Below are 26,326 nucleotides of genomic sequence, written 5' to 3' on the forward strand. Positions count from 1 at the left end.
TGCTGAGTTCTCTTTTTCATCGTTTTCATACTTGGTTGAGATAAAAATGAATAAGGTTACAAAAACATCATAAAAATGTAAAAAAAAAATACTCAAATATGCTAAAAAAATTGATGTGTTTGGCCTTAAAGTCGCCTATCATTCATAATTTTTATTTATTGCAACTTGTTTTGACATTTTTGCAACAAAAAATGTCATCAGGTGGCACACCTGTCCACCTTAAAACCCTCAAAGCTTGTTTCATCACTATGTCTCATCAATGCAACCCAATTCTCCTGACTCTGCTTTTTTTTTTCTTTTTCCATTGAGGGGATGTTAGAAGTTTTGCAGTCTAATGAGAGGATGTGAACTGTGGTGCGCTCTGACAGCATGACCTATTGGAATGATGGCCTCATTGAGCCTGACTTCCGCCCAGTAGAGGGCGAATTGAGCCCTGCCCATGAGAGCCACTTCCTTTCCTGCTGAGAGCTGGAAAAACGCCACGGAGAGCGGCCGCAGCGAGGAGCAGAGTGGATCCACAGAGCATTTTTCTCTGGGGGTGGATGGGGGGGTTTGACTGTAGATGTTGCACTTCTCTGCTTGTTGGTGGCAGAATTTGGAAAGAGACAAAAAGAGGGATGTGTAAAGATAAAAACCTTGTTTGAAGTGAAAGTGATAAAAATGTCTTTAAACTTTATTGATCCCAAGAGATGTCATTGCATGGATGTAAAATACATAAAAAATCTTTGCTTTTTAGAATTTTTTTATTGTCTTTTTGCAGATGTGCTGGGTTATTCACTCATATTGTTTATTTTTACAGACAATCTCTGTAGGGGTGACCGGTTTTCTTAATAACTCAGGAGCATCATTTGACTTTAATAAGTATAAGTTAGAGATATTGAGGCTGCAATGCTTAAAATGTATTAAATCAAAGTTGTGTACACTTTCATGAAGCTATACAAACAAAATTATTAACTGCTAGCGAGCATTATGAGCTGCTCTGATTCAGTTCATGTCCTGCCAGCCTCGGTGCTTCTGTCTGTTCCCCCCTGACCTGCAGCCGCGATTTGATTTCGAGGAGACAGCAGCTGCTGTCTTGCAGTAACTGTCCGCTGTCTGCGGCTCGTCACACAAACTGGGAAACGTTTTGACTGAGCATAGCTGCATCTGTCAAGAGTTGGACTCTGGAGGACTGTATCCGCCAGCGACATTCCACCTCTGACAGGTGAGGAAGTGAGAGGACGGGAAGAAGAATGTTAGGGGGTGAGGGAGAAGTCCAAGGCAGCTGGAGACCCCGTTACTGGACTAGATTTCTGTTGTGTAAAGTTTGTAGAATTAAAAAAAAAGAGACTTTTCAAATCCATATTAATGATTATCATTGCCAACATATAATATGTTTGAATATCAAAGTCCAAACAGTGAAATTAGGCATTCAAGCAGTAAAGCTCTGGACATTTAAAATAACAATTTCCTGCAAAAAATTTAGGATAATTTAGAAGTTTTAGAATTTTTTGGAATAAAAATGGGAAAGCAAAAATCTAAAATCACTGATAGATTATCATTACTCTGTAAACAGATGGTCTGTTTTTCACTCCAATGGGAAATATTTCTCATCATAGCTTCTGTTACATTCAAGTATTGCATGAAACATGGAAATGACTGTATTTAACCCCAACCCAATACAGAAGCAATATTCTTTTATTATTACTGACACAAAAACTTTTATTTTTGTCATTTATATAACTTTTTAATTAGGAAATTGTAAAAAAGAAAAAGCATCCTTGTATAATTTTAGAATCCATATAAATAAAGATGTAGATTATAAAAATCCTCATGATCAAGTTTATCTGATGACAAAAAAAGATAAATCAGTTTGTGGAAAACAAATATTGTTCTAGCAATTCTTATCCAATAGGAAATGAATCTTGTGATTAAAGCACTTGAATATCTATCTGGTTTGACGCTTTATTCAGGTGTGTGATGAAATGAACCTGCCGTTTATATGGTCTTTTTTATTCTTCAATCTCTAGAAAAGATCGGCCATGTCAAAATTAGAAATACAGCTGAGACTTTGATAAAATCAAAATAAAGAAGGTGTCCTTTTTGGATTTTTTTCTAAATAAACACTAACATTGTGAACAAGAATCCTAAAGCTGTGTAAACTGAAATCCCCTCTCTATGCAACCATTACGGCGGGTTTGTAATTAAAGTTTCCTCTGTTCAACTTTGATTCATCCAGTAACTGTAACTCTGTAAGAACTATCAATTCTAGAACTACTGAGTAAATTTTGTATTTTTTTGACTGAATAACTTGTATTTTATAATTTCAGGGCAAAAGCCATCAAAGAGTCAAATATGTAACCTAAAAGGATGTTGTGAGGTTTGAAAGTTGTTCTGAAGAGAAATCATTGGTTTGTCGTTACAGAGTTGCAAGACATCAGTAGTAGTTTCAATTAATGACAGTGAAACAAAAATAAAAAAATATGCTAAATGTATAGCCTACAGTAACACAATATATACATGGATCTGATTAGAAGCTTCAAAATCTGTGCATACAAACACCTATAGACTCTAATAACTTAGAAAATCCCACCATTCCCACAATAAAAACTTTATGGGTATTTTCAGACTGAACACATTTGCTTAAAGTGAACTAAAATTTGTTTACCCCAATAAACCGGAACAAAGTTTCAGTCTGATTACACCCAAGAAGACACATATTGCTTCTCACATGGTTTTTCCAACAATCTAAATGTCATAGACACCTATCAGCACAGCTGTGCAGCACGCCTCCACCATACCAAAGCAGCAAATAACAAAAGTTGTAGCTGACCTCGATAAAGACGTTCAAAACCAGTCAGCAAAATAAAACATTTGAACAAGAGAACTATCATGACAAGATTACAAAGCATAGGATTTCCTTCTCCCCTTCCATTGCCCCGCCCCCTTATTCCTGTCCAATGAGTGAAGAGGTCTTCAGTCACATGGTTTTGTTTACAAGCTTTGGTTCCAAACTTGGTTGGTGGCAATCTGAATGCAGACAACGTTCAGAACCCGATCCGGACTAGGTAAGTCTGGACCAAGACTATTCCGGTCTGAATACACCCGAAGTTTATACATTTTTTACAAGTTTTTAAAGTCAGTAGTAAATACTGAGTGATCCTACATTTATGGGTGAATTTTTCATAAGGACAATTTTATCATTTTAAAATGTTCAAATCGTAATTTTCTTCCTAAATTAATTGTTTTGAGGCTGCAGCCCTGAAAGCTTAGTGAGAATAAACGTATGTGTTTATTAGGGCTTTGGAGCCTTTGATTTATTGCTGCCAACTTTGAGAAACCTCTTACACTTCGTACAGTGATTCCTCAGTGTTGTTCAATAATGTGACATAGGGGTTGAGAGACGTTTGCCTGGTTCATCCTAAAACATCTGCAAACTATACCATCTGGAGAAGTGTTTGTGCTGACAGATGGCTCTGCGCTGGTGGAGCTCTTCCTCCACAACAACACCGATCAGGAGTAATGACCGTTCAAGTTGCTAAACCAAAAATAAAACCAAGCAAACATTTTCAGGAGATTAGGTCAAAGTTTAAAACACCAACAACACATCACAATGATACGATTCTATTTGTGAGATCTGCTAAAATTAGAAGCTTAAGATGAAAATGAAGCAAAAATTAAGTTATTTACCAACATTGATGAATTATTGGATAAATCTGATATGTTTGTATATTTATAACAGTTGCTCATGCATTTACATTTATTCAGTATAAGGTTTCAGATAAAAACAAATTGGTTTAAATTTAGTATTCCTAGTGTTACAATGCAATAGGTATAAATCTGCAACCATTTCATGAAAGTAGATAAGAAAAAATGGCATATCTGTTTTCAATAAAAATAATCATTTGCAAGTTTAAACTGAAAATGTCATTAAAGATTATGACATATATCATATATTATGAATTTCAATTACTGTGTTATTGAATTTTTTATCCTCAAATAAAGAAATGAAATGAAACACAAAGACTCTTTATTAAGACTTCAAAATTTGAACACATATATTTTTAAAATCAATGTGCTAATAGTTGTACTAACATTATACAATGTTTTATTGCTTAAAATGTTATAAATTTCGACATTTTTTTATTGTTGTGGGAAAAAAGTCCATATCATTTTTTTGACAGCTAAATATTTTTGGGTTCTAGGAAAACGTAAAACAAAGAAAATGTAGAAATATTTTAAAGCTTCCTTCTGCAAAATTGACATTTTTCTAAGAAAAGAAAATTCCAGAACTTAACGTCGTTGATCCTCTACATATAATGACTCTACATGCATAGTACAAGTCAAAAGTTTGGACATACTTTCTCATTCAATAGGTTTCTTTATTTTCATGACTATCCACATTATAGATTCTCACTGAAGGCTGTGTTAGCGCAATTTGACTAAGACGGAGAGTGATGGAATATTGAGACAGACGACCTGGCCTCCACACTAAACTGGGCCTGAACCGCGTTTAGATGATTTGGGGCGAGCTGGACTGCAGAGTGAAGGCAAAGGGGCCAGAAAGTGCTAAACACCTCTGGGAACTCCTTGGGGATTGTTGGAAAACCATTTTAGGTGACTACCTCTTGAAGCTCATCAAGACAATGCCATGAGTGTGCAAAGCAGTAATCAGAGCAAAGGGAGACTATTGGGAAGACACTAGAATATCAAACATGATTTCAGTTATTTCACCATTTTTGGTTAGGTACATAACTCCACAGGTATTCATTCATAGTCTTGATGCTTCAGTGAGAATCTACAATGTAAATAGTCATCAATATATATTAAAAAAAAAAATCAATGAGAAGGTGTGTCCCAACTCTGGCCTGTACTGTGTGAGACTGAATAGAATTAAAGAACATATAGGACACTTTGTATTAATTTGGATTAGATACATTTGTTTATAAAACTTATAATTTTAGGTTAAAAAGAAAAATAAAGTTTGAGATTACTTTACTAAACTTTACTAAAACATGTAAATAAATAAACTAAACTTTACTAAAACATGTAAATAAATAAACTAAACCACGACAAAACCCACAGAGAATCAAAAAATGACAAAACAGAAGAGATGATCTGACAATGACAAAGTCAAAAACCACAGATTTTAATACACTGAGGATTATTAACACCATTCAAGACAGCTGTGGATCATTAGCAGCCTCAACATGGTCCTGGTGTGACTGACGGAGAGAGAACATGACCAAAACCCAAACTAAAGAAGTCAACCCTCACAAAATGTGCAAACTGAAAATGTGAAGTTGATTTCTTTTTTACATTTCCGAGATAACCAACAGCAGGTGCTGAACTAACCTTTGCCTTATAGTGTAATGCGGCAGGATGCCAGCCCTCGAGGCCTGCAGTTCAGCACACCTGATGCTCATATAAACTAACAGATGCCCTGAACATTCTCTATATACATTCAATGGGTTTTTTTTTTGTTAAAGTCAGGAGAAAGCTCCTCTAATTTTAAGACACGATTGCTGTTTTATACCGGTATTAATACAAATCACAAATAGAAAAATAGACATGCTCTGCTTTAAAAAAAAAAAGTGACATATTTCTTTTAAAAATTCTCTTTACAACAAAATTTGCTGAGTTATTTTCATCATTTCGGGTCTGAACATCAATCAGTGCATCATCCAGTTCTAAAACATACTCTGCTCTGGAAAACCTCTCAGTCTTATGAGGAAATTATGTTTAAAATCATGTTGTTATCCCCTTTAAAAAAACACCAGATTATTATTTTAGGCTAGATTGACAGGCTGTTTGCAAAAACCCCTATTGGGTATTTGCAAAGCAATGAAAAGCAATAAAATCAACCAGTCCGGGACATGATAAGGGCCAGATGGCCAGAAGCTAAATGTTACCTGTCTTCACTTCTCCAGTGATTTATCCTATCTGTCTGCACTTCGCTTGCTTTTTCACTTACGGACGAGGAATCACTATTCCTACCCTTAAGCTGACAGCCACCTTTGGGAAGCCGTGGTTTGATTCATGACTGTGTACATTAATCTTCCCACTGGAAGTTAGGAGAGAGGACAAATTTGGTGTTCGCTCCAGAAATGTTTACAAAGTTCTTCCACGTTCATGTTTGTTTGTGAAGAACGGCTTAGAGAGGACCAAAAAAAAAATGTGGCCTTAAGTTCTAAAGCAGCCAAGCATCGTCTCCCTGGAGACGGAGAGTTGACAGTGATGAAGAATAGATCTTCCTCTAAGGAGGCGAAGGGAGGGCAGATTATGGAAACCTCCTGTCTCCTTGTGACATGCGTGTGCTCTTAACACAGACGGATGCAGAGCTGTGTCAGGTATGTGTCAGCGGGAACTGGACAGATTTCTACATTTCAGAAATAACATTTAGGGTACCCTTTACTGAACGGGGCTGGAGAGTTGAGAGATATTTTATTGACAAAGACTTTCCCAAATACTTAGGGGTTGTTTACTCTAAGCCAGAATCAAGAATCAATTTGAATTAGTTTGAAAGTAAAAATGCATTCTGCTTTACTAAAATAAATAATCAAACTTTAGCATATTTGATTTGTTTAGACATGAAGTGTTGCATATAAAGCAGATGTTGTCACAGACATGAAACTGGTGGCCCCAAAACATGTGACTTTAAATTCACTCAAACAACGTCAAAGACTTACTCCAATGAAATGTGTTTTTGGTGGTTTTAACATGTTCTTTAAGTATTTTTACACGATGGAGGACATATATAAAGAAAATTAAGATTAAAACTGGGTTTCTGAATATTTTTTCATCAAATTGTTGCAGGACAGACAAAAATGCTTGAAAGAAAAATCTTATTGTTACATACAAACTGCTTCGTTTCATTCAAATGCAACCACTTGCAGACGACTAGATCCATGTAGGTCTTTGTTTTCATCATCTGAACTGGTATCTGGCTCAAACTTTATAGCTGGATAGCTCCAATATTGCTCGCCGTTTTTGTAGCACTGCTAATGTTAGCTGGGGGTTGTGAGGGGCTGTAAGCTAGCAGGAGAGTGTGTAAACAAATGAACGATGCGAAATGAGGGCAGCCTTATTCCCCGTCAATAATCCTGTCCACAACTCAAAGAGAATTTTCTGATGAACTATTGCTGCTCTACAGAAACTATGTCCTTGAAAACAACAGCGATTTTTTTTAATTTAGCCTAAAAACAGCATAATAATAGTTAGAAAACTACTGCAAATACTTAAAATAGAGGTTTAGAGTTGGAAACATGGTTGAAATTGTAATTAATTGTTGCAATCTCAGTCCAATTATGATTTATTTATATATTTTGACTTTGATTTTAGGGCTGCACGGTGGTTAGCGCCCTTGCCTCAGGGAGGGAGACCTTGGTTCAAACCCCAGCTGGGACCTTTCTGTGTGGAGTTTGCATGTTCTCCATGTGTATATGTGGCTTTCCTCTGGCTTCCTCCCACAGTCCAAAAACATGCTTCAGAGGTTAACTTGTGATTCTAAACTGCCCCTAGGGGTGTGTGGCCCTGCTGGTGACCTGTTCAGGGTGAGCCCCACCTTCACCCAACAACACCTGGGTGGAATACGGGTAGCCCTGTGACCCCAAAATGGATTTAAGTAGACTTAAAAATGGATGGATGGGATTTTTGTCTGTGTATTTCCTTTGTAAAGCACTTTGAAGTGCCTTCGATATGTAATGCATATGAATAAATAAACTTGTGTGCAACTATAATTATTGCTGTTAATTGCTCTTCAAGATTTTATGCAGTGGTTGAAGACAAAACATTTGACTAAGAGCATAAAGAGCTAAGTGGATGCTCGTTTGTGAAAAGAATAGTGCAGTATAATCAGAGGTGCTGCAGAACTGCTATATAACCTGCTTTTACTGTATTTGGCACCACACATTCGGCTTGCTCGCTATCAATGTAACTTGGTGATGACAAAGATTAGTTCTGTGGTAGGCTGACAGTCAAAAATCTGCTTGATTGGGTTTTTTAACTTAGTGAAAAAAATTGTAATAATTACTGTATTGTTATTTATTATGAAATATTTTCATCAAACTCCATACAAACTTAAAACCTATTGGGCCAAAACCAATTTTAGCAAGGATCAGTCTTAAGATACTAGCATTTTTGCAACAAAATTGATAAATCTAATCATTATCTTGATCGTTGAATACCATTTTACAATCGTTTTTTTTTTTATATCAGCAGTGGGACTAGTGATGGTTCCCTCCTTGCTTTGGAACAAAAGCATAATCTATTTTTTTGTGTTTATGTTGTGAGATAAGCAGCTGTTTGTAATCTGTCAGCAAGAAGGAGATGTTTTATGTTTTTTGAGATTCTGTCAAGGAATGCAGACGGACACTCAACTGATTTTTTTGCCGTTTTTCACGATTAGGAAGACAATAAAGAAGCAGATGTTAGTCTATTAGTCTATTCTAGCATAACTAAGACGACAGCAGCATTTATTTTAATCGGACACAAAAGGAGGGGGCATTTCTGCAAGCTGTAACCATGAGGGACATTTTTATGTAAAAATTGAAAGTTCACTATTTTACATTATTTTTAGTGGAAATGGATCCCTGTCAGAAGAAGCCAATGACCCAAATACAAGTTCAAGTTTTCCATGTAACCCTCGTTTGAATTCTGCGAGGACAAGTGCCAGCATGTAAGTTAAGATGTATGTGGAAGTGAACAGTTTCACAACCAGGTGTAGAAACAGGGCCAGGGCAGTTTAACAAGAGCAAAACACCAATCAGTCGGTTTGGATTATTTAAAATAAACTAAAAAACTGATTTTCTAAGAAACTCTTGAAATCTTGTGATCCCTAAAGCTTTTCTGGAATGTCAAACAGACATTTCTCTGAAAACAAATCCAAAAATAGGTAGGGTAAGGTGTTAAATATAGCTCATGTCATTTTATTTCAAAATTTGATGACTCTGTTAAAGTCTATGGTTACTTCTGGGTTATGGGAGTAAGATATAGTTGCTCTGGCTGCTGAATCCGACCTGAGCAGCAGCGGAGCGATGCTCATTAAGGCTGTAACAGGAGAACGGGGAGCTGTCTTGATGACGCTATACGTGAAATAAATAAGCATGTGTTCCAAAAACATCCGGATTAATGATTGTTTTTGACGTTTTCATATACATGGATGCTTCATCTGATTTGATGAAAATGAGATGGGCACCCATAGGTTGCATCAGACCTCAATGGGCCGGCAGCCAGCTGGCTAAAAAACGGAACTGCTGCTGACCTTTTAAAAAGTATGGTCATATGGTCAAAAGATGATCATCAGTTAATCCTCCCTAATTACTCTGATAGGCCCCCTGGACACTTAAGGCAGCGCACGCAGCACCGGTTCAGCTGTTGCACGCAGTTCTGAGGAGTCTCAAACAGGAGCTCGTGAAGGAAGGAAGGAGGGCGAGCCAGAGAGGTCAGAGAGGAGGGGGGCGTGGCTTCTCGCTGGCATTTACGCCTTTTCCCAGATGAGCTTTGCAGTCTTGGTCCTGCAGCAACGATGAAGCCATCTGTGGGCTCTCAGCAGGGGCCACGTAAAACAAGACGTCTGCTGCGGTTTGACCTTTCATAGTACTAACTATAATATTATTATAAGTGAGATATTCAATTGCACTTTTCCCTGAGGTGAGATTCAGAGTAAAGGTGATATTACTGATGAGTGAAAAGTAAAGGTTTTGTTTTAAAATATGTGGTTATAACTCTCCTGCACAGCATCATTTAGATACCCAAAAAATAAAGTATATTTTTAAATGTATATTTAGATTTCTATAAACATGTTTTGTTCTTCTTCCTTCATTTCAAGCCCAACTAAATGTTTCCCATTTTAGTTTAGAGAATCTGCTAAACTTTGCTCTTGAAATGACCATACAGCACAAATCTAGACTTTAATGTAGCAAGAGTTAATACGTCAATACTCAAGTGGCAGAAACTAATTGAGTGAAGAATTATGGGCACTAGCTGGCAATGTGTAAATCTTAAGCTTTCAGGCTTGTCAATACCCGTTTCAGAAGTCAACAGGGGGAGTCAGGCGTCACTGAAGCCTAAGAACTGCTGCCATTAATTCAGAATTCAAGACATCCTAAACCGGTTTATTTTACTTAGATTTAAGGTTATTATTGAATAAAAGCAAACATTTTTCATTTATTACGAAAAGGCTTTTATTTTGAAGTAGAACTTCATTTAATCAACTTGTTCTATTATAAAAGAATATATCCTTTTGCTTCAACATTTTCCGAAGTCTCACTAAAAACCTTTTCTTTTGTTTTTGTACAGTAATGCTTATAGAATTACTCCACCTGTAAACACAAAGTGAGGTCATCAACATATACTGGGGAAAAACAAACTTTAAATATTATCACTAGAAAATGACAAACCTATTGTAAACCCTTATAGATGAATGTCAAAATCTGATAATTTAATTTCTTTAAAATGTCAAAGGTCTAAAAAGAGACATAGCTTCCTCATCAGTAGAGGGGATGTCACTGAGGTGATGGAGGAACGGTCGTCCGTGGATACAGGCTCTGTTGTCCTCACTGAGCTGCAGTTTCATCTGTCGGAGAGTTTCCTCCGCATCTTCCCGAGATAAATTGGTAGGCAGCTGCCGGGCCAGGCGAACCGCTTCACTCTAAATGGAAAGTCACAATCGGAACATTTCAAACAAACAACGCCAGAGATGCCACGCTCAGACTTGTTCACAGCATCCCTCTCACTTGCAGGTAGCTCCTGACTTTGAGCGGCCGGCACTCTTTCACAGTCGAGGCCTTCCTGTGGAGAACAGCTGTCAGGATCTCCCTGAGGTCCCCCACGCCAAGAAAAGGCACGCAGTCTGCCATTGCCGTCACTTCCAGATGTCTCTCTGCTGACATGTGGCCTGGCCAAAGCAAGCAGAAAACAAGGATTAATACACTCCAGACGCTACTACTATCTCCAGGAAAGAATAATAAATAAACAGTGTGGTTAACAGCTGAATGGATGACTAAGTCAAAACAGGCCGGTGGCCAAATGGAGTGTTAAATGACTGATAGAAGCCCCAGCAGACTGGAAGGAAGCTGTCAAGCGTGGTGGAAGGACAGCTTCCCATTTTGTAAGGAAATCCTGCAAATCACTTAAGTTATATATCGAATGCATAACTCCTGAAGTTACAAATCATTCAAAATTCAAAGAATAAATATCAATTCCAGTGATTATTCTACCTTTAATGTTATATTTCAAAGTATTTTTAGCAGATTTTTTATTAATTTTATGTAAAATTGCCAAATGAAGTAATTGAAAGCAATTTAACAATTACTTTTCAAACTGATTTTTGTTGTAGTTGAACATTATAGTGCATGCAGAAACACAAGTCCTGACATTCAGCAGGTCGTGTGCAGTGAAACAGTCTCAGAACCCTCTCATCCACATCCTAATGGGCTTGTAGTGCCGAAAGAAAATTCTAGGAATTTCTTAAAGGCCAACAACTTTTGTCACCTGAACACTGGGGTGCGAACCTACTGAGCTGTTGGGCAGAAATCCAATGTCAGCTGAGGTGAACAAAAGAAATACTTTGAACAAATGACTGTAGTGATAATGTCAGAGAAATGATTATAAGACTAAAGGCACAAGTCCAACCCCAGAAGTAAAGTAATATATTTATAATATATATTTAAAAAAGCCTTCAAATTAAAGATGCATTATTTACATCAACATTGTAAAGATTTAGCCTTAAAGTCCCCCTTTTTATCAAATTATTCTCCTTTGTAAAAGCATTCCCAGTTATCTTTAAATTATGATTATGCTGTTTTTAGCCAAAAATCAAGAAACCTGTGTCATTTTCTAGGACATAGTTTCTGCGGAGTGTCAATTGTTCATTAGAAATTTGCCTCCGAGTTGTGGGCGGGACTGTTGCTATGGTATAAGCCCACCCCCCCTTCCCGACAGTTATCAGTTTACGCTCGCCTGCTAGCTTAAAGCCCCTCACAACCCCAACTTAACAGTAGCGGTGCAACGAAAAAAAGGCGAGCAATATTGGAGTTATCCAGCCAAACATTTTTGTGCCAGAAACCAGCTCAGATGAGGAAAACAAAGACATCCATGATGGGGTGTTTACAAATTGATGCATCAGATGGAGCAGAGCAGGGAGCTTGCGGCTTGCCGTAGTAGCTTCAACATCACACCTACAAGGTTTTTTTAAACTGTGTTTTTGCGTCTGCTCCTGATTCACAATGATTTTAATAAAGAAATACTCAGAAATGCAACTTTAAGGTTATTTTTCTTTACATATGTCCTTTATTATTAGAAACATACCTCAAACAAAAACACAAATGCAATTGGAGAGCGTTTAATTTAAGTTTTTAAAGTCAATAATATATAAATTAGAATATATTAATAATATAATAATAAAATCATTTATTACACTGAAAACAAAATGTATTTGTTGCATCAGTGCTTCAATTTATATCTGTGAGGTATCAAAAGGATGGAGCTGTCTAATTTAGGAGACGCCACATTACTGACAGTTCTGTGCCTGATTAAACTCTCTCACATGAAAACTAAGGTTATGTCTGAATTATCAACATAATCTCTAACTACTGAAAAAACTATTTAGTGCAGGACTACATAGGGCTCTGGATTTCAAGCAATTCAGACACTGGATAGGCTATGACATCACCGATTTCACAAAGTCAAAAACGAATCACTATGAACATTTCATGACGTCTATTTGCGATTCCACTATGTTACGATGATGAAAATGTGGGTGTTTTATTTAAAAAAATTACATTTAAACACTTTTTTTGGTAAGAATTGTTTGACCGCAATGAATTGTGGTCTATATTCGCTAATGTAGTGAGGATCAATGCACACTAGTTTTTGTGCAAAGACTTTTGGGAAATTTCTAGTGCACTCGATTTTAGAATTGTAGATTTGGACAGCTCTACAAAATGGCAAAAGCACAATATAATGGGTACTGAAGGAAATAGCTTAAGAAGCATTTCCAATATAAGAAATGAATCGTACTTGCAGTGAGTTTGATTTTGAACCCATTAGCCACCAGTCTGGGATCAGAGAAAAAGACCCCCCCGTCCAGCTGTGGCTTGTGTTTCTCCATGCCACACAGCGTCTCGGTGTACTGAACTCCACCAAGATTTCTAGAAACAAGAGATAAATGCTACATGTTAGGGTGGAAAAACTGGATGGATATGCACTTTCCACTAGTGTGAAATTATTTCTCTGTAGAGCTTTAAGTGATACTTTACCCATCTGTTAATTGCACCGGGTTTTGCAGACTCACTGCAGGAAGTATATTATCCTCTAGAAGTCTCTTAAACAGCAAGGCTTCATTCACACGAAACGGATTTAACAACATCAGCTTTTGACCATTTAAAAGGACCCAGGCATTCTGAGAGGCCAGTCGGTTTACAAGTTGGAGGCCCTGTGGCGTTGCGTGGTTCTGGGATGAGAGGCGCTGGAGCTTTAGGCGAAGTGCGGCCACGCTACACGGGAGGGGCTGAAAGGGTTTACACTCCGGCTTCTTCAACTTTTTCTGGGGGTGTGCGGCGAAGAGCTCGTCGAGCAGCTGTTGGTTGGACAGCGGTGCTTTGCGCTTCTGGCCCGGCATTTGTGCCTTCGGCGTGCTCGCGTCTTCTGAAACTTGTTTGGTCTTTTGGCCGTGATGTTCCAGATGTTTCTTTGCCTTTTCCTCATACCTGCAAAACCCAACAGCATCTCAGAATGGCACTGATTCACAAAACAAGGGAACAAAAGCACAAAAACAATCAGAATGGTTGATAATAAAGACTTTTATACTTCAAAAGATAAATGAAATTAGATTATCTGAGTAAGAAGTTCTTTTTAAGTGTTTCTGAACAGTTGGAGCCAAAACTGTGATAATAATTTACATTTAAAGAACTTAAGTTGAAAAAAATGCAGTTTGTGCAAATTAAAATGAAAAAATATGATCTTAGAGCTGCTAAAATCTGAGCCAACTTTAAGCCAAAAGAAGAGTAGGTTTATTACCTATGTGTTTAATGAATTGTGGCTATTGACTTTTACACAGAAAAGTGAAAAGTGTGCACATTTCAGGGTGGCCTTTTATTGTGGGTGGTCTAAGGCACACCTGTGCACTAATCATGATGTCAGATCGGCATCTTGATGTGGCACACCTATGAAGTGGGATAGATTATCTCAACAAAGCAGAAGTGCTCACTATAAGTGCTCACTATCACACATTTAGACAGATTTGTGAACAATGTTTGAGAGAAATGGTAATATTGGGGATCTGGAATGAATTTTAGATCTTTAAGTCCATCTTATGAAAAATGGGAGCAAAAACAAAAGTGTTGCGTTTATATTTTTGTTGAGTGTATAAACAATAATAACTAAACTAAATAATTATATAAAATAATTTAAATAAACAAATAATAGAACTTTCATTAGGGAATTATATATTCTTAGTAAATTTCAGCTAATGACATAGCTGAATTGTAATAAAACTGCACAAAGGTACAGAGGGGCAAAAAGTATTTAGTTAGCCACCAATTGTGTAAGTTCTTTGAAATTAAAAAAATGAGAGAGGCCTGTAGTTTTCATCATAGATATTCCTCAACGATGAGAGACAAAATGAGAAAAAAATCCAGAAAAATCCCATTGTCAGAATTTTAAAGAATTTATTTGCCAATTATGGTGGAAAATAAGTATTTGGTCACCTTCTGCCTTTACAGACCTGTTATTTCATCTATAAGAGAATCCTTTGTTCTCCACTCGTTACCTGTATTAATGGCACCTGTTTGAACTCGTTATCTACATAAAATACACCTGTCCACAACCTCAAACAGTCACACTCCAAACTCCACTATGACCAAGACCAAAGAGCTGTCTAAACAGCAGAAACAGCATTTTTGATCTGAAGCAGGCTAGGAAGACTGAAACTGCAATAAGGAAGCAGCTTAGTGTGAAGAAATCAACTGTGGGTGCAATTATTAGGAAGTGGAAGACATACAAGACACTACACCACCAGAGACTCAAATCCTGCAGTGCCAGACGTATCCCCCTGCTAAAGCCAGTACATGTGCAGGCCCGTCTAAAGTTTGCTAGAGAGTGTTTGGATCCAGGAGAGGATTGGGAGAATGCCCCATGGTCAGATGAAACCAAAATAGAACTTTTTGGTAAGAACTCTACTTGTCGGAGAAAGAATTCTGAGTTACAAAGAACACCATACCTACTGTAAAGCACGGGGGTGGAAGCGTCATGCTTTGGGGCTGTTTTACAGCAAACGGACCAGGACGACTGATCCATGTAAAGGAAATAATAAATGGGGCCATGTATCGTCAGATTTAGAGTGAAAACTTCCTTCCATCAACAAAGGTATTGAGGAGGAAATATGGCTGGGTCTTTCAGCGTAACGAAGGAGTGGCTTCATAAGAAGCATCTCAAGGTCCTGGAGTGACCTAGCCAGTCTCCAGATCTCAACTCCATAGAAAATCTTTGGAGGGAGTTGAAAGTCCGTGTTGCCCAGCGACGGCCTCAAAACATCACTGCTCTAGAGGAGATCTGCATGGAGGAATGGACCAAAATATCAGCAACAGTTTGTGAAAACCTTTTAAAGACTCACAGAAAATGTTTGACTGCTGTCATTACCAACAAGGTAACAAAGTATTGACTTATACTTTTGATAATGACCAAATATTCTTCTTATTATTATTTTCCACCATAATATACAAATACCTTCTTTAAAAATCCAAAAATCTTTATGGATTTTTATTTCCCATTTGTCTCTCACAGTTGGGGTATATCTATGATTCAAATTACAGGCCTCATCTTATTAAGAGGGATACTTTTTTTCCTCACTGTATCTTTTGAAGTGAACCCATAGAGTTTCTTTTAGAAAAGGAACAAACAAAACAAGAGTGGAAACTTGTATCCAAAGAATATGATAAGAAGTTGATTCCTAACGTTCTCCCACACGTGGTAAACATCAGATGCTCATTTTTAACTCGCCGTTACGGAAACAAACTTTTCCACAAGTTTGTGCGAGAATATTTCCTAGAAACAATTGTGTTTCTGAGCAGCAGTGAAAACAGTCAACCCACACTACATTTAAAAACAAGCACAGAGCAAATGCAGGATAATAAACAGATGTCTTTTTCCATACATTTTATAAGGATCCAAATACTGCTGATGCACACTTATATAACTACTTTAAATTGGCGTGCAAAGGTTGAAGATAATTGGGCTCTTTCAGAATGGGATTATGGGTTATTGAGTTGCTCAGCAGATACAGATCAGTACGGCGGGCCTTCTTTTACTGGCGTAGCTTCTTGGATGTGGGCCCGATCACTTGCGAACATTTTCATTTTGCCTAACTCCAGAACGAATTCCAAAAGCAACACTGGCATTCACGCCGGTTTGATTCCTGTTCTGCAACACACTGTCACAACTGAGGGAAAAATACGAGATCATTTTCTGAATAGAGAACATTTTATAGGCACCGTTGTTTGGAAATTAGAAACACAGCTCATATCAATAAAACTTCCAAAGGCAAGCCTTTTTCGTGCAAATGACAGGTCAGAATTTCCTCCGCTTCCCTTCCCTGCAAATAACAAGGGATGGAAACAACTAGTCAGAAAAGGTAAAGGTCTGGAAACTCACTTCTTACGGTCTTCCTCCCTTAGGTTTTTCCACCTCTCGTGAACGGTGGTGCTGATTTCCTGCAGACTGGCTGTAGGTTTCTCCCTGAGAACCTCCGTTCTGGCCTCCTTCTCAAACAGGGCAGCAGCAGACAGTGGCCCTCTGATGGTTCGGTTACTGATCATGTCGTAAGCTGTGAGAGCTGCTCCTTTCTCTGTTATAGAATTGACCGTCTTTTTGTTTGGGCTGCTCTGACGCTTGACCTCAGCAAAGTCTGACTGATTGTGCTTAGACGGCTGGTGAATGGTGACGGGCTGCAGAGGCTCTCCTGATGAGGGATCAATCAGAGCTGTGCCCCGACTCCAATCCACAGCTGGTATTTGGTCTTCACTGGTGCCAGCAGCTGGTGATTCAGCGTCTGTAAGACTCTCCCCAGATTGGTTTTCTGACATTTCAATTTCACAAAGGGAAAAGTCTGATTGGAGCTCCGCTTGGATGCGGTTGACAATCCAGTCGTCTGCTATAGAGGATGAGGAGCTGCAGTTTGAGGGCTGGCGGTCGATTAGCACATCAGCGTTTCCTGTTGATGAAACTGTTCCACCATGTTTATGTCCATTATCTTCAACATCATTGAGACTCAAAGCCTTCTCTGTGCTTCCTCTTTTTTCTTCTTGTAAATCATCCATCTGCAGAGGACTCGGTGGTGGGACAACCTTCTCATGACTCGACTGCTTCTCAGAGGATGGGTCAGAACTGAGCCGAAAGCCATAGAGGGAGACCAGCAAGGCCTCTAGTGCTGTCAGCACAGCTTCCTAAAAGTTCAAACATAGGATTTAAAAGAAGGTTTTGACAATCCAATACTAAACGGGAACCAAGCTAGACACTACAGGTACCTTGTTATGAAGGAGAACCTGGCTTTTGTCTGGTGTCAGATTCACATCCACAGATGAAGGAGACACTGTGATGTTGAGCATAAGGGTGGGGTATCTATTTCGAACAGCATCTTCAGAATACTGAGCACAGTAGTGTTGACGCAACAGCTGGTAAAGATTACAGGAAAACAGAGGAAGAAAATTACTAAGCCAAACAAAAACAGAAAGAAAACTTAATAACTATTTAGTTTAATTTTTTAAAGAGATATCCAACCTTCATTATTTCCTTTAGCTGGACGGGTCGATTGTTGACATAAAGGAAGGTTTTATCAGGAGTAGACGAGCTCGTAGACGAGTAATCGGCTCCTGGTTTAGGAAGGAAACCATCCAAGACAATCTGTGAATCAAAAAGAATGGTAACCATCATTATAGACGATGTAAATAAGTATAGAACCAACTACGTAACAGGTGAAGCTCAACCAAACACTGTTGTGACCGATTTACAACGTGAACAATGTAGTTTCAGTGAGAAGGTGTCTCATTCATTTCAATGGTGGAGGTGCAGCTATAAACTTTGATGTACAAACAAACGCAAGTACAGCATCTGTCACACAACAGCCAAGACTGATGGATATGACGTCAGCGATTTCACAAAGTAAAAATGTAATCAATAAAAACATGTCACGACGTCTATTTGGGACTTCACTGTGTTCTGATGATAAAAATGTGGACAGTTTATTTTAAAATTACATTTAAACATTTTTTATGTTAAAATTGTTCACTGCAGTGCATTGTGGTCTATATTCGCTAATGCTGTGAGGATCAATGCATTCTAGTTTTTTGAAAAGACTTCTGGGAAGTTTCCAGTTTCCACTTAATTTTGGAATTGTAGATTTGGACAGAACTACAAAATGGCAAATGCAGTATATAGTGACTAGGGAAGAATTTGGACATGGCCTAAATCTACTATTCCAAAACCCAGTGACCTGAAAATTTCCCAGAAGTTTCTGTGAAAAACTAGTGTGCAATGATGCTCACTAGAATGGCAAATATAGACTGATGAAATGCGTTTGAAAGAATGGTCATTTTTTTAATATAATCATCAAAGTTTTTATCATTAGAACTCAATGGATTCATAAATAATCTTCATAAAATGTCAATAGTTATTAGGTTTTTACTTCAGCAAATTGGTGGCATCATTTTTGGCGTTTGTGTGTGTCCCAATTGCATTTAAGTCCCATTCCAATATCCTGCCCCCACTTCCCATCATTCATCTGTTTACACTCTCTCCTGTTAGTTTATAGCACCTCACACTCAAAATCTGTAATAAAATAATTAAATACTCCAAAACACAGTTTTAATTTTCTTTAAATATGTTCTCTATCGTTAGAAAAATGCCACAAATACATGTTAAAAACAACTTTTTTATTCAAGTGGATCTTTAAAATACAGGGCACTATCGTCAATATTGTCTTTTAGGGGTCAGGGAGTAGTGAGGGAAACAGCCAGAGTGAAAAGAATGACATCTTTAGGAAAATGTTTTAAAAAGTCAATCCAGAATCCCTTTAAAGTCAGATATGAAACTGCAAGAATCTCAGCTAAAAGCTGAAAATGATTGATTATGATGAATCACAAGCTCAACCATAAGAACAAAACATTCTTCAAAGGAATAATTTGTCAGACTTTTAGAATCTCATTCTTCCTGAAAGAAACGGGCAGGAATTTTGTGTGTTTAGGCAAAATTTAAAGCGTGTTTGGGAATCATTGGAAATGAGCAGACCAAGTAAAAATATGCAAGATTGTTTTATTCCAACATTTTTGTGTCAAAATCCTTTGTTCTTCTGTTACATATGAAGACATTTTTCATATGGAGGCCTGCTGCATATGAACTAAATATGATGACTCAACAGAAACTCCAATAACTGCACTTAAAATGCAATTATGATGGTACGCTACTAAGAAATTATGGACAGCTATTAATGTTCTGCAGATTGGAAGCAGTGAATAAGCTGTGCAGTTTTCCACATGGCCTTGGGCTCGTTATTAGCAGCAGCACGCGGCAATGAAGTTAATAAACGGACTGCTGTTTCAGGTCAGGGCACAAATGCTTCTCTCTATTTCTGCTCATTAGGGTCACTTTATGAGAGTACAAAAGGCACCTCTGGCCCCCAAAGGTCCAGCAAAGGTAGAGGGGCTTACAACACTCTCAGAGAAACTGGTGAAATTGTCAGCTTGGTTCCCCTTGATCACAGGCCTTTGTTCTTGACGGACATCGAGTAGAAAAATTCTCTTTCATTACTACAGGGGAGTGGGCAGAGAAGGTGAAAGGTTGTTCTCATAACTGGTCGCCAAGTAGCAAAATAACAACAACAAAGGGGAAAATGAGAGCGAAGCGGGGTGAAAAGGGCTGCTCTATATCTGTCAGCCTAAGTTAGCTGGAAACCTGGACAGCAGGTAGAAGCCGCGTGACACCTACCGTGACCAAGCAGAAAGCTGCAACGCAATTACTGTCAGCACAGCAAAGCTTAGCTAACAAAAACCACTCACTCCTCATCAGGAAAGAACTCGGGAGAAAAGGGCAAAGAAATAGTTGGACTGCCACCAACTGACCACATTTGCTGGCTTCAGACCAGATGTTCACGATGAAGTTATGAGCTCACAGCCAACGTGCTCGCTTTTGTTCTAGAAAAACTATACGAACCACGCAATGTATTGATCTTTCAAACACCCCCTGAACTAACTTTTTTAACTTCTTAAATGGTTTTGAATCAGAGTTTTTAGCTATTACAATCATTTTAATGGCAACTCTTAAAACCAAGAACTATAGATAATTTTAATAATATCGAAAAAGGATTTTTGACTTAAAATGTTGCACTTTTACTAAAATACTATAAATATTAGGGAAAAATACTCAAGTTAATTTTTCCAAAATCAAATTTAAACCTTTTTACATTTTATTGCACAGCAAATTAAAACAAAAACATAAAAAATTAATCTATAAAAAAATCTGACTCTAAATAAATATTTTAAAAATGAACAAGTTATAGACAATATGAAATTGAAACATTTTTTATTTATAAAAAAAGAAAAAAAAAGAAAAATTGAGCATTTCCATTGGTAAAACTTTGTTTGTTTATTTATTTCACTTTAATTGTATTTGTTCTTAAATTTAACGTCCAGAGAATTCAGTCAGATAATGAGAGTTTTTGGTGTTGAGAGGAGCACAGAGCAATCCCTACATGGAAAATCAAGCATTGTGTGGAATTTAAAACTGGAGATGTTGGTGTTAAAAACTGAGAGCATACTTTATGTAATTTTCTGGTTGTCAGTATGGTTGGTCAGTTCCATGTATAAAACAATGCAAATATAATATTACCATAAAACAAGATTTAGGGGAAAATTCATTATTTTTCCTTTCTTCTCTTTTACCGTTTTAAATTATAACCACCAGAACTTTTTTTTTAAATAAACAAAAAATGTAAAAAAAAAAAAAAAATGCAACATAAAAAGTTCAGGGAACATTCTAAAAATTTCCTTTTAACTATTAGGAATATTTCAACCCTTTTGTCTTCACTAACCTCAGGTTCCTCTTGCTCCTGGTGGCACTGAAGCAGGTTGGCAACAACACTGGGCCCCAGCGTGGCCAGGAGGGCACTTCTGTTATCAGCGACCTTGGTCTTCTGCCAAACCACCACCTGGAACAACACAGCAATTCCATGAGTCCACATCACATCATAATAATAGGCTCACATGCCACCAAAATAACTAGAGCATGACATGTTTGCAAAATTCAGACGTTTGAGGTACATCATTATTCCCCTAAATTGAGACTTCAAAAAAAGACATTGTAGCTCATGTGTAAAGCCACAAGAAAATGACCGAAGTTATAACAAACATTCACTTAATTGTTTGTCAACATGTTCTTGTGGTAGAAGACATATATAAAATAATTTAAGAAACAACATTCTGAGTATTTCTTTATTCAATTTGAGATGGATCAGGAGCAGATGAAAACTAGTTTGAAAAAACTCAGCTGGTGATGCAGTAACTGTTACAGGCGGGCCAAAGTCTTCCATTTCTGATGCATCCACTTACAGACAAATAGATCCATGTGCGTCTTTTTCCTCATCTGAGTTGCCATCTGGTTCAAAACTGTACAGCTGCATAGCTGTAAACGTGCCATTTTGTTGATTGGCTCGTGCTTGTGAGGGGCTGTAAGCAAGCCGAGTGTAGACAAAGGAGTCATGGGAAATGAGTGCTGGCTTGCTTCCATGCCAACAGTTCCTCCTACAATCCAGAGGCAAATTTCTAATGAGCTCCTGCTGCTCTGTAGAAAATATGTCTTAAAAAAGGACACAGGCCTTTTGCTAAATATGGCATAATCATAATTAAAATATCAGTGAGAATGATTTTACAATAAATGAAAATATAATTTAAATAGGACTTTAAGTCAAGAAAAATCAGTCATTGCTTTTCAATTGTGTTTTTTTTTTCATAAAATACTCATAAAGTCAAGTAAATAAGAATGGCGTTCTTAATCTGTCTTGCCAAGAAAAAAAAGGTTATATACAAATTGGGGATGAAAAAACCTATCGAGAAGGCTTGGACAAAAAGTGATGGAAAAAGCTGAAAATATTTTGACCGCAGATGTCTTCAAACCTCTAATCAGGAAGTTAAAAGTGGCAATAGATACTCTGCTGTTTAGTGTGGACCACAGAAACAGAAGAATACTGAGGAGGTTGGAAAGAAAATCCTTGGCCACCATGATAAAAATTTTAAAAACAAACATTTCCAAGCAGTTTTACGTTTTCATGACTGCAGCTGCACAAATTACAAGGAAGTTTAAAGTGTGCAGGATGAATAATTTAAGTTGCACCCAAACAGCCCTAAACAACGACTAAAGATATTTAAGGTGAACTCCACAGATTTGAAATTAGTGTCCATCATACAAAAGAGGGAGAGCTCAATCAGAAAAACTGATTTAGGTGCCCAGGGAGTCACTTATCTTATCTTATACCTCGATATAATCGATATGGAGCAGGTGACTCTTAGTCGGTATCCATAACCAGTCTTATTGATTACTTGGCTGAAGGGGTTCAGACTTCTGCAGAACAGCAGCGAGGACAAAATATCACTTTGCTATGAGCCACACTGGATAGATTGTTGATGTGAAGCAGCCCCACACCTGCTGCTGAGAGCTCTTTGTTTACATGCTCTCTCAATACCTTACAGCCCCTCACACTCCCAAGCTAACATTACAGGTGCAACAAAGATGTTAAGAAATATTGAAGCTATCCAACCGTAAAGTGCTGAGCCAGATTCCAGCTCGGATGAAGAAGACGTACATGGATCTAGTCGTCCTACAACAGCAGGGAGCTGGTGGCCCGTACCGTGTGTTTTTTACGTCAAAAATAAGCTCTTTTTTAAACGTTTTTTTTGTCTGCTCCTGACAAATTTAATTAAAAAAATACTCAGAAATGCAATTTTAAGTTTAATTTTCATAATATATGCTCTCAATCATTGGAAAAAAGTCTTAAAAGCATTATAAAAACATCAAAGTGAGTCTTAAATGTTAGAAATTTCACAGTTTGATAACTTATATTGACGGCAAACAACAGGAGACTTGAGATATTTTCTCCGTCAACAAGTCATTATATTACTATTTATAATTTATTTATGTTATTTGGAAAACCTCCAGAACATCAGGTTTCAAAATTAGAAGACATGCACGGTAGTGCCTCCTTCGTCTGTCCTGTTGTCTTAAAGGACAAGTTGTACAAAAACATAGACAAAGAAAAAGGGAGAAAAGTAGAGAATTCAAGATGTTAACAATTTCACTCTCTGTTATGGAGTTGCATTTATATAAAGCTTTATAAGTATAGATCATCAATAAGTACTTCCAGATATTTTAAATTAGTAAAGCACAGTTAGTACCAGTAAAAGCAGCATTTTTTACTGCTATCCATGAAATTATACAAAGTGAAATTAATTTATTTTCCCCAAAAAATGACTGACGGAGCCTAAAGATTACCATGAAATATCACTATCTTTTATTCTTTAATTTATCGTTGTTTTACATTGGTTTAAGTCCAGTTCAGCTTTACTTTGACTTATCACTGATACACATGTAATGGTGATTTGAACACTTGTGAGCTGGTCATGTAAACACTGCCATGTGAAAGGTAAAAATGACACCTAGTGGTTAAAGTGTTTTCAGGACCAGCTAATGCAGTTCTTCAAACCACATTTAATCTCATAAAAACATTCATGTTTTTGAAAAATAAGGAAAATGAGCAAATTCCTGAGTCAGATATACAAAAAAAATTAAGATATTTGATAAGAAATTAATACTTTGTGCACAGTTTTTGGTTTCTATATTTCCACAAAAAGGAGTTGAAAAAAAAATATTTTCACTTAAGAATGTAATCTTGAAAGCTATTTGGCTTTTCCATCTCATAATAAAGAATCTGTAAATTGAGAAACGATTACTGACCTTGTTATGAACTAGAGATAATCTCAGTTCAGGTTTTATAATAGCATAGGTGATGAGCAGATCCTGCACTTTCTTCAGTTCTTCTTTGCACTTCTTTGTGGAAGAGTAATACTGTCTTCTCACTGGAAGGTTCTTAAAGAGTTTCAGCACCGTCACTGATGTACCTAGAAATTACAGAGTAAAAGAATTCAGTGCATCTTTTCAAAAAAATGACATCACTCAGCCTGTGCTCACAATTAAAAAAAAAATAAGTACTAGGCTAACATTAAAGCAACATTTTAGAATCATTTTAGCATAAATATAGTCCAACAGGACCTTAATCGAAAAGAAATATAACTTTTCATCATTAGTTTTCATTTAGAGCAAAGAAACTGGAAAATAAAATTATAACAGTGCTGTTTGTTATACAAGTTTATCTACTGAGATGATAACTTAACTGAAATTTATTGTTAATATGCCAACACTACGGTTAGGGTTAAAGTAAGTTGGGGAAAAAAAAGTTTATTTCTCAATTATTTTTTTCTCTGTTTAAGGAGACAAATATCTGAGTTATGACAATCTTACCACAACCAAGATGAGATGGTTTCTGAGAAACTATTTTCCCAGTGGGGTCAAGAGTGTACTGGGTGCTGATGTCATCCTCCTCTGTTTTTGTGGTAACAGACAGCTGATGAAAAAACAAACACAAAACAATAAGATTTTATTTAAATAAACAGCAACAATGATAATATTGTCTCTTGTAATAAAAACATGACATTTGTATACGATATAACAATTTTTTGAATCTAAATCCTTCTTCTGGCTCATGCTTAATTGGTTACTCTAAAGAGTTCTTAGGTGTGCATGTGTGAGAATGATTGGGTGGACCCCGCCTTCGTCCAACAGTAGCTGGGACAGGTACTGACCCCTAAAGGGAAAGAGGTTAAGAAAATGGGTTGATGGCTCATTTGCCATCAACTACTATAATAAAATCCTTACCTCAGCCACGGCACAGATTGAGCCCAATGCTTCTCCCCTGAAGCCATAGGTTTCCAGATGCTCCAGATCTTCGTGGCTACAAATTTTGGAGGTGAAATGTCTCACAGCCATTACAGGAGCATCTGCAGCTTTGACTCCATGACCGTTGTCACGCACTTCTATGCGATCCAAGCCATAATTCTCCTTTTAAAAGCGTGAACAAAAGCAGTTCTTTAACATTATCTAATCAAAATCTTAAATGAGAAATAAGGTTTGAATTCAGGAAAGATGTTAAAAATCTTCTCTATCCACTGAGTTGCTTCACCCTGGAATTTATTTAAGTATGTTACACTTAATGTTAGGAAATATAATGAAAGAAAGCAACAATTTTACAGTAAAGTCCGTAAAAGAATCACATTAACTTGGATATATGAAATACTGGGTAAAACAAAGTACAGAACAATATATTTGGTTAAAAAGGTGCCATTAAGAAAATTTACCATTTTCACATCAATGCTTGAAGCCCCAGCATCCAGAGAGTTCTCCAGCAGCTCTTTCACAACATTCAACACAGAAGTGATGACCTGGGAGCTGGACAGCAGGCGCACAGAGTCTGGTGGCAACAGTTTCATGACTCCAAATATCTGCTTTAAAAAAGAGATTGATAATCAGATTGCTCCATTTTAATATTCAGAACGGCAACATGACACTAGGTTAACCAACCTAACTTCTTCACCACATAAATTAGTGGACTATTATAGGAGAATTTAACATTTTCAGGTAACTCCTTCAAATGGAAGAAAACTTTTATTTCGAAATGTGAGACTATGATTAGATAAAAGGCGCACACACACAAATATAAACAAAATAGACACAATATAAAATAATACATACACATATTCTTAAAACATTTAAATAAATTTAGACACTTTAGTATTTCTCCACATTTAGAATGTCTTTAAACATTTGGGCAAAAACTAGGATGTATCACAACAACCCACCTCTTTTCAACGTTGCGTAGAAGAAAGTTTTCAAAGCCCAGTTTCCTGATCAACATCGAGCAAGATGTAAACTTTGCTTATTAATATTCATAAATGTCACGTTTTAAATTTAAATTAAGGCATGTACCAGCTCAATATTGTGTTTGAAAAGTTGGTTTCGGCATACTGCAATAACTGACCTTCCACTTACACGTGTATATTTAATAAAACCACAGTAGTTTTGCTGTTTTATCCAAAACTAGCTAAACAACCCAAGTCATATCACCTTAAGCTGCTCACCGGAAGTAGTTAGATTCCCGCCCCCAGTATTAGATGCTGATTGGTCAAAAGTCAGAGGAAGGCGGGCTCATTTAGAACTTCCGAGAATGTTCTACCCTGAGTCATACCTTGCAGGC

At 37.1% G+C, this 26,326-nt stretch overlaps 1 protein-coding gene across 6 annotated transcripts; it reads right to left on the minus strand.

The window, feature by feature from the left end:
- Nucleotides 1–10,262: 10,262 nt before the first annotated feature.
- On the minus strand, nucleotides 10,263–26,276 carry pms1 (PMS1 homolog 1, mismatch repair system component). 6 transcript variants are annotated; one of them, XM_024287164.1, is made up of 14 exons: nucleotides 26,059–26,204; nucleotides 25,932–25,976; nucleotides 25,431–25,574; nucleotides 24,952–25,134; nucleotides 24,538–24,640; nucleotides 23,974–24,137; nucleotides 21,059–21,175; nucleotides 17,755–17,877; nucleotides 17,502–17,648; nucleotides 16,630–17,420; nucleotides 13,239–13,688; nucleotides 13,000–13,130; nucleotides 10,716–10,876; nucleotides 10,263–10,630 (listed from the first exon to the last, which is right to left on the minus strand). In XM_024287164.1, the coding sequence occupies exons 3-14, from the start codon at nucleotides 25,560–25,562 to the stop codon at nucleotides 10,430–10,432; spliced, it is 2,703 nt and encodes a 900-aa protein (XP_024142932.1). In that variant the 5' UTR covers nucleotides 25,563–25,574; nucleotides 25,932–25,976; nucleotides 26,059–26,204; the 3' UTR covers nucleotides 10,263–10,429. The 6 variants fall into 6 exon arrangements, with proteins under 6 accessions (XP_024142932.1, XP_024142933.1, XP_024142935.1 ...); XM_024287165.1 differs by having other exon boundaries at nucleotides 25,431–25,577; XM_024287167.2 differs by lacking the exons at nucleotides 25,932–25,976; nucleotides 26,059–26,204 and adding an exon at nucleotides 26,211–26,276.
- Between the last annotated feature and the right edge of the window lie 50 nt (nucleotides 26,277–26,326).

Source organism: Oryzias melastigma, linkage group LG21 (assembly GCF_002922805.2).
Source record: "Oryzias melastigma strain HK-1 linkage group LG21, ASM292280v2, whole genome shotgun sequence".
NCBI classification, from domain to species: Eukaryota; Metazoa; Chordata; class Actinopteri; order Beloniformes; family Adrianichthyidae; genus Oryzias; species Oryzias melastigma.

Coding starts and splice junctions, on each gene's coding strand:
- pms1 (XM_024287167.2), bottom strand. CDS start 25,562: ATGAAACTGTTGCCACCAGACTCTGTGCGCCTGCTGTCCAGCTCCCAG. Junction 24,138..24,537: donor ACCATCTCATCTTGGTTGTG/GTAAGATTGTCA, acceptor TGTAATTTCTAG/GTACATCAGTGACGGTGCTG. Junction 17,878..21,058: donor AGGAGCAAGAGGAACCTGAG/GTTAGTGAAGAC, acceptor TTTGATTCACAG/ATTGTCTTGGATGGTTTCCT.